At 40.0% G+C, this 11,407-nt stretch overlaps 1 protein-coding gene across 1 annotated transcript; it reads right to left on the bottom strand.

Moving 5' to 3' along the window:
• Positions 1 to 4,190: 4,190 nt before the first annotated feature.
• On the bottom strand, positions 4,191 to 5,739 carry LOC138881820 (uncharacterized). Its single transcript, XM_070162102.1, has 2 exons — positions 5,516 to 5,739; positions 4,191 to 4,977 (listed from the first exon to the last, which is right to left on the bottom strand). Exons 1-2 carry the CDS (start codon positions 5,737 to 5,739, stop codon positions 4,191 to 4,193), a joined length of 1,011 nt encoding a protein of 336 aa, XP_070018203.1.
• Positions 5,740 to 11,407: the final 5,668 nt, after the last annotated feature.

Below are 11,407 nucleotides of genomic sequence, written 5' to 3'. Positions count from 1 at the left end.
ACGGAGCTTAGCCTTAACTTACCTTCCCAACGAACGTCTGAATGCCTGTAGTTCCTTCATGAAAGTTGTTCCTTACGTCCTAAGCTTCGCAAACACTATATATATGCAGCTTATACACACCTATTAATAGTTCATAATTGAGTTTAAATCGGCAGATTTGCCATATGGCCCTAACTTGACGAAACGTCCGTAGAACTTTGTAAAAACGATCATAAAAGAGTCCCAAGATGATTACCTTGGAAAATCAAGTATAAAGCCTGAAGAACCAGCAAGAACAACAAATTCATATCTTCCAAAAATAGCTCCAAACACAACTAATAGAAGGGGAAAATGATTGCAAAGCATAGAGATTGAGTTTCCTGGCACGGGGACAACTTTAACGGTAGAAATCGTTAAAAACGTACCTTAGTCACTCAAGAATACCATGGAACCCTCTCTTCAGCTCCCTCACTGTTTTGGGACAAAAATGAAATGTTTTGGGGTCTTACAAGTTGGATTTTCCGACTTATACCACTTGTTTGACCCGACTCGGTTCGTGACCCGGTTTCAGCCTGGACTGTCCGGGGTAAAACAGTCATAACGTTTTACTCCAATGTCCGTTTGATGTGAGGTTTTTTTGGTTGTGAACTAGACTTGTACACCTTCAATTTGATGGTTGTGGGTCCCATAACGCATTATACATTGGGAGAAATGATCTGATACATTTGACCCAAAGTTTAGAAAAATTATTAGAGAAATTTACGATAACCTTTGCCGACCTTTATTTCGCAACTTGCTTGACTCCAAAACTTAACATGTGACCCGTGTGATATTATAATACCTCATAAAACACTATTCTTAGCATATTATACACTCTTAGTCGTATCCCACAAGTGCAAGTTAACTTAAATCTTCCGAACGCGCGGGGTGCTACCCGAGCCATTTCTTTAACCACGAACCTTTGTTTAAGGGATTCCTTTGACCTAAAGCTTTAGTTAGTTCCTTGATATTACCACACATTTTCAGTATTATTCTCCCAATGTGCTATACCTAATCGTATATACCTAATATAACCACGCCACGTTACATATATTACGTAAGAGAAGAGAAAAAAACACATGGGGTCTCACAGTCTCCCCCCCCCTTAAGAACATTCGTCCGCGAGTGGGTCAAATCAATTCCTTGGTTTCATTTTTTTCCGCTAATACGTTATTTGCGAGGCTATATTTGTTACATTTGCAAAGCAAAAATCAAATTCTGAAGATTCCAACTACCAGGCTTCGTATAGCTATCTCGCAATAAGAAATTTAAGTTGCACTTTCAAGTCATTTAAAATCCAATTAAGTGTTGTAAAGAAATAATTTCCAATTATTTAAATGCGACTCACCTTAAGTCGTAAATAGGTAGGGGTACTTCTTCCTCATTTCCGTCTCAGCTTCCCAGGTCATTTCTTCGATGTTGTTATTTTGCCATTACGCTTTCACGGAAGCCACTTCTTTAGTTCAAAGCTTTCTTACCTGCCGATCTAAAATAGCTATTGGTACCTCTGCGTAAGATAAGTCTTCAGCAATGTGAATATCCTCAATGGGCGTAATACGTGAAGATTCTCCAATGCACTTCCGCAACATAGATACATGAAACACAGGATGGACTGCTCCCAATTCTGAAGGCAAATCAAGCTCGTACGCCACCCTACCAATCCTCCGAATAATATTTTACGGTCCAACATACCTGGGGCTGAGCTTCCCCTTCTTTCCAAATCACATGACGCCCTTCATAGGCGATACATTCAGGAAAACCCAATCTTCTACATCAAACTCTAAGTCTCGTCGTCGAACATCTGCATAAGACTTCTGCCGACTTTGTGTTGTACGCATCCGGTCTATAATAAGTTTTACCTTTTCCATTGCTTGCTGGACTAAATTAGGACCTAACAACTCTGCTTCCCCAACCTCGAACCAACCGATCGGCGACCTACACTTCCGCCTGTATAGTGCTTCATAAGGGGCCATCTGAATACTAGCTTGGAAGCTGTTATTATAAGCGAACTCAATAAGAGGTAGATGATCATCCCAACTTCCTTTAAAATCTAGCACACAAGCACGTAACATATCCTCAACTGTCTGAATAGTACTCTCTGCTTGTCCATCAGTTTGCGGATGAAAAGTTGTGCTAAGATTTACCTGCATGCCTAGACCCTTCTGAAAAGATTTCCAAAAATGTGCTGTAAATTGAGCTCCTCGATTAGAGATAATAGATAATGGTACCCCGTGAAGGTGCACAATCTCCCGAATGTAAATCTTGGCATAATCCTCGGCTGAATATGTCGTCCTGACTGGCAGAAAATGAGCAGATTTTGTTAGACTATCAATAATTACCCAAATAGAATCATACCTCCGTGGAGTGCGAGGCAAACCGGTGATGAAGTCCATATTTATCATGTCCCATTTCCATAATAGAAGTTCAATACACTGAGTTAGGCCTCCAGGCCTCTGATGTTCATCTTTAACTTGCTGGCAGTTAGGACATTGGGCTACCATCTCCACGATATCTTTTTTCATTCCATTCCACCAATAGATCTATCGAAGGTCCCGATACATCTTTGTCGCTCCGGGGTGAACTGCATATCTGGAATAATGGGCCTCCGAAAGAATCTTGGCGCGGAGCTCTCCGACTGTCGGTACATATAAGCAGCCCTGGTATCTAAGGACTCCATCTCCAGTTAGCTCAAATAAAGGTTGTCGCTGCTATGGAATACTTTCCCTCAGTTTTATAAGCTCAGGATCCTCGTGTTGTCGCTCTTTCACTTCAGTAACAAAAGAAGATTTTGCTGTATTCTGAATGAGAATGCGTCCACCCTCTGCGTCTACCAAACGCACCTGCAAATTAGCTAGCTGGTATAGATATTTGGTCATCTTGACCTTATCAGCTTCAACATGGCTTAGACTGCCCATGGACTTCCGGCTAAGGGCAACAACAACAATATTAGCTTTGACGGGATGATATAAAATATCAACATCATAGTCCTTTAGTAATTCTAGCCATCTTCTTTGTCGTAGGTTCAGCTCCCTCTGTTTAAAGAAATACTGAAGGCTCTGGTGGTCGGTAAAAACATCAATATGAACCCTATATAGATAATTCCGCCAAATCTTTAGGGCGAAGACAACTGCGGCTAACTCAAGATCGTGCGTAGGATAGTTATGTTCATGATTCTGCAACTGTCTGGAGGCATATGCGATAACCTTACCATGCTGCATAAGAACACAACCTAGGCCAATTCTCGAGGCATCACAATAGACAACATAACCCTCAGTGCCATCCGGAAGAGTCAAGACAGGTGCCGTTGTAAGCCTTTTCTTTAGCTCCTGAAAACTTTGTTCACATGCCTCAGTCCACTGAAACTTAGCTCTCTTATGTGTCAGCTTCATCAATGGTGCATAATAGAGGAAAATCCTTCCACAAACCTTCGGTAATACCCTACCAAGCCTAAAAAGCTACAAACCTCTGTCGGATTCAAGGTCCTCGGCCAAGTCATCACAGCTTCAATCTTTTGGCCATCAACCTTAATACCATCGCTGGTAATAACATGACCAAGAAAAGCTACAGAAGTTAGCCAAAATTCACATTTAGAGAATTTAGCATATAACCTGTAGTCCTGGAGAGTCTGCAATACAGCTCGCAAGTGATCCGCATGCTCGGCTTCGATTGTGAATATATCAAGATATCATCAATAAACACAATCACAAATTCATCCAAGAATGGTTTGAATACCCAGTTCATAAGATCCATAAAGACTGCTGGGGCATTTGTAAGCCCAAAAGACATGACAAGGAATTCAAAATGGCCATACCTCGTCCTAAATGCTGTTTTTGGGATATCAATATCCCTGACACGTAGCTGATGATAACCGGATCGCAAGTCGATCTTCGAAAAGCATTTGGCACCTTGTAACTGGTCGAACAAGTCATCAATCCGTGGAAGAGGATACTTATTCATGATAGTGACTTTATTTTGTTGCTTGTAGTCAATACATATCCGCAAGGAGCCATCTTTCTTTCGAACAAAGAGCACCGGAGCACCCCATGGGGATGTACTTGGCCTAATAAAGCCTTTATCGAGCAAGTCCTTCAGTTGTTCCTTCAATTCCTTTAGCTCTGCAGGAGCCATTCTGTAGGGAGGAATAGATATAGGCTGTGTATCAGAAAGCAAATCTATAGCGAAATCGATTTCCCTTTCGGGGGAATTCCTGGAAGCTCGTCAGGGAATACCGTCGGGAATTCATTTACAATAGGAACCGATTGAAGAGTCGTTGGCTCCTTATCTATATCCCTGACATGAACCAAATGGTATATACAACCTTTAGCAATAAACTTCTGAGCCCTAAGGTATGAAATAAACTTACCCTTGGGCGTGGCTGCATTACCTTTCCATTCAAGGATAGGCTCACCCGGAAAATGGAATTGGACCAACTTTGCACGACAATCAATATTAGCATAACAAGATGCCAACCAATCCATACTCATAATGACATCGAAGTCTAGCATAACCAATTCCACTAAATCAACAGAAGTTGGACGGTCATTAATTAACACTGTACAACCTCGATAGATATGATTAGCAACAATTGAGTCGCCAACTGGCGTAGACACCTCAACTGGCTGTGGCAACAACTCAGATCTCATGTCAAGCTTACCATCAATAAATGGAGTAATATATGAAAATGTAGAGCCGGGATCTATCAATGCATAAATGGCATGAGAATGTATTGTCAATATACCTGTGACAACATCTGGGGATGCCTCTGAATCCTGTCGGCCTGTGAGTGCATAAAAGCGGTTCTGGCCACCACTAGAACCTGAGGTGTCTCCTCCACCTCTCCCCCTACCACGTCCCTGAGTAGACTGTGGACCTGGTCGGGGAGCACGGACTGAGGGTGAAGAGGCTGTTGTGGATCCTGAAGGCTGAGCTGGTGCACCTCTGCCTAACCCCGGGCACCGACTAATAAAATGTCATGTCTGCCCACAATGATAACATGCACTCGAACCATGTCTACACTGCCCGGTGTGCAGCTTACCGCACTGAGTACATGGAGGAATAAGCTATCTCATTTGTGCGGAACGCTCATGTCGACGGCTCTCAGGATGGCCTGAGCTCTGCCCCGGTCCTGACTGAATATAATGATCAAACCGCTGGCCCTGCATCTGTGGTGGGAAACTACCTGCTGATCGAGGTGGATATCGATGGAGTGGGGGCTTGAAATCACCCCGTAGTACGAGCCCTCTTACTTTGCTCCATATCCCTGCGAGTATCACGAATCCGACGGGAAAGGTCCTCTGTAGTCTGAGCGAAAGCCTGTATGCGGGAAATATCTACATCATCCAATAGGGATGCTACCCTACAGTCTCTAATCAGATGATCCCCCAAACCATCCACATAATGATGAACTCTAGCCCTCATGGTACGTACAATATCTGGTGCATACCTCGCCAAAGAATTAAACTTATGGCTATAATCCCTCACAATCATATCCCCCTACTTCAGGTTAAGAAACTGGTCAAGACGGGCCTCCCGAACCTCCCGTGGCAAATAATGGGCTAAGAAAGCCTCAAAAAAGTCCTCCCACTCTGCTGGCGGAGCATTAGGTCCTCTAGATCTCTCCCATGCATCATACCATAGGACAGCTACATCACGTAGTCGAAAAGAAGCCAACTCCACAGCCTCGGTGACGGAGGCATGCATCACCCTCAATACTCTATACATTTGGTCTATAAAGTCCTGGGGATCTTCAGTGGAACTGGATCCTGTAAATAATGGAGGGGACAAGTGAAGAAACTCTCGTACCGTCGAGCTTCTTGTCCGATATCTCTAGGAATCTGCTCCCGACTCTAGCTGTCGCTCATGAATAGAAACCATCCTAGTTAGCAACTGAACTTCCTCCCTCATCCCCTGCTTCCCAGTCTCTGATGGCGGAACAACAGGTGCTAGAGGTCCTGTGTCTCTAGCTGCCTCAGGTACTAATATCACTGGTGAGGCTGGGGCTACTGCATCTCCCTGGGCTCCAACAAGTGTTGGGGAAGCTGAAACTAGGGGTACTGGAGACTCACTGTGTACCTCTAAGGGAAATTTATCCCTCTGACTCGGTGGGGAACGACTGGTACCTTCTCCCGGATTCATACCTATTTCTCGTTGTGCCATCTCCTGAGCGTAGGTAGCCTGTAAGATAAGAAACACAAAGCAAGATTTAGATTTCATATGTTCTTATAACTTCGCTCTATAGCACAATCTATTAATTAAAAGAAACATAACCATTCCTAAATGCCTCATAGCCTCCTGATTATAAGTGTGGTGCACAACACACCCATAAGCAAGACTCTACTAGACACGGTTTGTGGACTCCCTGGGACACAACCTTGCTCTGATACCAAGTTTGTCACGCCCCAAACTAGGGGAGGCACGACTGGCACTCGATACTATATTCGATCGAGTTAGCCACTAAACATACTAGCTAACTAAACTGGGGGCCCAACAGATCGGGCAGCACAACATCTGAAATATTAAGCCTGGACCATTAAGGTCATGACCTGAATAACCATAAGCCATATAAACAAAGGTACACGAGCCAAAATAATAAAGTACTAGCTGGCCGACGAGGCCGCGATTGGAGACATACATGCCTACACACATATATATACATGCCAAGCCTCTGGGCTGGAGACTGAAAGCTACAAAAAGAAACCCAGAATACTGTGTCCACAATAGCCTCTAAGAGTGTCATAAGCTCTGTCGGAACAAGGCCCCGACTATACCTAAACTGTACACAAAAGTAACCATCATATGAAAGCTCCAGGAAGAGGTGGAGCTTACCAACTCACAGCTGAATAGCGGAGGGGTCGATCAGAGTCCCTACCTGGACTGCACACACGAAACAAAAATGCAGTGTCCCCAGGCAACGGGACATCAGTACAAATAAAAATGTACTGGTATGTAAGGCAGAAAGTAGAATCATACATAGCTGATGTAAAAAAAAATAGTGAAACCACCTGACACTGAAACTCTTGTAGCCTCCATGACCGACATCCGACCTCACAGTAATCAATTATGCATGGTATGCTCGTGTAAGCGTATGTCGTGAATACATATATATTGATGCAAATGCATGACATACTCAACCAAATGCTAGCAATGGTGGTCTCTCCCGGTAGCTAACCGGTATCATATTGCCAACCTGTGGCCATCTGTACAATATATATAGTTTTTCGGGCAAATAGGCTCTTTACCTCCGATTATAGCTCGAAGTCCATGCATAATATGTCATGTATGATATGAACTTTGAATGCACATAATAGGCCATAACAAGAACTTAGCCAATCTTGGCTCATAGGTACTCTTATCCTCTTGATCTCATAATCATCTTCGTATCGCATACAATTGTCTCGTGGAACCTCATATGTTTTCTTTGAATAAATAAGTTTGAAAACTTAACTCGACTTTTAGAAAGATAACTTAACTTTGAAGATGTTCATAAAAAGCTTAAGGTGCTTCACTTAGTCCTTATACCTAATTTCTTGATAATTAGTAAAGGAAAGTATATCAAAAAATCAAGTGTTTTAATAGTTTAAACGTAAAATTTATATTTGAGATTTTTTGGAAATCGATGTGTCACTTTAGAGATTTTAAAATTTACTTTAACAAGGAAGAAGGACTGATCGTAAATACTACATGTTTTTATTTTGTTTAATCACACAACCCAAAGACGAATAAGAATTCACATATATAGACATATGGATAAGAAAACCAACAAAATGACATATATAGATGTCGAATACCCTAATTAACCGAACGAGTGGAATATCAACCTAATAGCATCATGAAAATACTTCAGCTATGATCCCAATGCCTTTCACAGAAGGTCTTTCTAGTAATAGAATAGTAAAATATCACATTTGACGTCTTAGGAATTTCCAAGAATTCGTGCAAAAAGGAAGGACGGAGCTTAGCCTTAACATACCTTCCCAAAGAACGTCTGAATATTTGTAGTTCCTTCACAAAAGTTGTTCCTTACGTCCTAAGCTTCGCAAACACTATATATATGCAGCTTATACGCACCTATAAACAGTTCATAATTGAGTTTAAATCGGCAGATTTGCCATATGACCCTAACTTGACGAAACATCCGTAGAACTTTGTAAAAACGATCATAAAAGAGTCCCAAGATGATTACCTTGGAAAATCAAGTATAAAGCCTGAAGAACCAGCAAGAACAACAAATTCCTATCTTCCAAAAATAGCTCCAAACATAGCTAATAGAAGGGGGAAACGATTGCAAAGCGTAGAGATTGAGTTTCTAGGCACGGGGACAAACTTTAACGGTAGAAATCATTAAAAACGTACCTTAATCACTAAAGAACACCATGGAACCCTCTCTTCAGCTCCCTCATTGTTTTGGGACGAAAATGAAATGTTTTGGGGTCTTACAAGTCGGATTTTCCGACTTATACCACTTGTTTGACCCGACTCGGTTCATGACCCGGTTTCAGCCTGGACTGTTCGGGGTAAAACAGTCATAACGTTTTACTCCAATATCCGTTTGATGTGAGGTTTTTTTGGTTGCGAACTAGACTTGTACACCTTCAATTTGATAGGTTGTGGGTCCCATAACTGATTATACATTGGGAGAAATGATCTGATACATTTGACCCAAAGTTTAGAAAAATTATTAGAGAAATTTACGATAACCTTTGCCGACCTTTATTTCGCAACTTGCTTGACTCCAAAACTTAACATGTGATCCGTGTGATATTATAATACCTCATAACACACTATTCTTAGCATATTAGACACTCTTAGTCTTATCCCACAGGTGCAAGTTAACTTAAACCTTCCGAACGCGCGGGGTGCTACCCGAGCCATTTCTTTAACCACGAACCTTTGTTTAAGGGATTCCTTTGACCTAAAGCTTTAGTTAGTTCCTTGATATTACCACACATTTTCAGTCTTATTCTCCCAATGTGCTATACCCAATCGTATATACCTAATATAACTACGCCACGTTAAGTATATTACATAAGAGAAGAGAAAAAAATACATGGGGTCTCACACAATTGACGTTTCTTCGTGGTAACATTGGAGCTGCAAAATCATCAAGTGCTCAATTTATTGCCGAATTCGGTGCACTCCCTCCAACTCTTTCTCTTATTTATTATTTTATTTGCATATTTATTTGTTGCTAGTAGTTAAATTTTTACAATATGTTTAATGCTGCAAAAAGAGTTTGTAACAAGGTTACTAATCGGGAAATAAAAAAAGAGGTAGTAGTTCAGCTTCAGCATCTGGTAGTAATTTAAATACCTCTCCAAATATTCCTGAAACATTACCTGATAATAATATAGATTATGAACAATTCCAGGAAGATTTGGTATAGAAGATAATGAATTAAAAATGAAAGATGAGATACCACTTACACCTAGTAGTGTTGGAGCTGATAGTAGGGGTGGTGGTCGTGTTGCTAGTAGTAGACCACCTGTGGCCCCGACTAGTAATCGTAGAAAAAGAAGTAAGGTTTGGAAATTTTTTGAAGACATACCGAATAGTGATAGAGTTAAATGCAAACTTTGTAATGATACTTTTAAGCATAAGACTGGAGGACAATTAGGGGGACTGAGACACTTAGTAGACATATGAGAATTGAGCATCCTATAGAATGAGGATCTGATAGAGATGGAAATCAATCAACTCTAAACCCTACTACTGGAGGTCTTGTGAAATATGATAAAATGAAAGATCGTGAGGAGTTAGCAACAATGATTGCTTTGGGTTGTCTACCTTTTTATATTGCTTCTTCATCATATCTTATTATATTTATTCAAAGGATTTACAATCCTTTATTTAAAGGTATCTCTAGAAGTACTTGTAGATCTGATATCTTTAGACTTCGTGGACAATATCAAACATACACACGTTATTTGTTTAGCCACCTTCCTTGTAGAGTTTCTCTAACTTCTGATATTGGCCATGCTATTAATGGAAATGATTATTTGACAATTACATGTCATTGGATAGATGATACTGCTTGTATGCAAAAATGTATTATCGCTTTTAAATATGATGAAGATCAGAGTCATACTGATGTGTTTATAAGTAATACTATTTGTGAAGTTGTTAAATTTTATAATCTCAAGCAAAAAGTATTGTGTATGTCTTTTGATAATGCTTTTAACAATAATGCCGCAATTTCAATATTAAAACTTCATTTGAAACCACCTCTTGATGAAATTTTTCATGTTAGGTGTGCATGTCATGTTTATTATTTAATTGTTAAAAGTGGCCTTGATTTATCTTCAACTGAGATTACTCATGTTAGAAGAGCAGTTGGTGTTATTCAAGGAAATAATAGACAATCTAGAATAAAGGAATTTAAAAATAAGTGTGCCCAGTATAACCTTAAACCCAGATTCATGCCAGAAGAAATTGTTACTAGATGGAATTATACATATATATTTTTAAAATGTTGCTACAAATATAGATTCCCAATAATTGAAGTTGTTAATGTGCATTGTACTGATCCAAACCGTATGTTAACAACTACTACTTGGGAGGTCATTAATGATGTTAAATTTTTACATAAATTTTATACAGCTACTGTTGAGTTTTCTGGAGCATTTTACCCTACTGTTACTATGACTTTAGTACATATAGCTGAAATTTATTTTCTACTCTTTGAATTTAAGAAAAAAGAAAAATATAGGGATGTTGCTGAAAATATGTAAGCAAAATTCAAAAAATATTTCTTTCCAATTCCTCTGATTTACTTAATTGGTGTTGTTTTAAATCATTCTATTAAGATGTTTGATTGTCACCAATTAATGAATGCTTTATATACTTATATGGAGATTAGACCAACTGAAACCCCAAATTTATATACTTGTATGAACAAGCTAAATAAATATTTACAATAATTATATAATTATTATGCAAATGTAATTAATGATGCTGCTCTTAATGTAGGCAATGTTAATCCCACTATGGATTGTACCACTTCTGCTACTGTGGATGATGAAGAAGGCCTTGATATTTTTAATATTTTTTCTACATTTTCTAACTCTCAAACCAGCAGCAGGCATGAGAATGGAAAGCAATTTCCTGTTCTTTTCGCTATGGCTCGGGACGTGCTAAATGTGCCAATTTCAACTGTTGCATCAGAGAGTGCATTTAGTCTAGCAAGACAACAACTTGGAGACACCCGTCACTCATTAGGAAGCAATGCTTTGGAAGTTTTAGTATGTTTCAGAGATTGGATTAGATCGGAACGAAGAAATCAAGGACGCGAAGATGTTGATAGCCCAGAAGACGAGGAACTTGGAGATATATTAACACATGATAACCCATCCGAATTTAACACTCCAGAAGAAGGTCACTCAGTTCATATTGA

The sequence above is a fragment of the Nicotiana sylvestris genome, chromosome 11 (assembly GCF_000393655.2).
Source record: "Nicotiana sylvestris chromosome 11, ASM39365v2, whole genome shotgun sequence".
Classification (NCBI taxonomy): Eukaryota; Viridiplantae; Streptophyta; class Magnoliopsida; order Solanales; family Solanaceae; genus Nicotiana; species Nicotiana sylvestris.
This window is presented reverse-complemented; position numbering and strand designations above follow the sequence as displayed.

Bases quoted from the DNA above. Each gene is read 5' to 3' on its own strand.
- LOC138881820 (XM_070162102.1), bottom strand. From the start codon at position 5,739: ATGTATAGAGTATTGAGGGTGATGCATGCCTCCGTCACCGAGGCTGTG. The intron at 4,978-5,515 runs GTAGGGGGATAT...ACATTTTATTAG, and splicing joins GACCAGTTTCTTAACCTGAA to TCGGTGCCCGGGGTTAGGCA.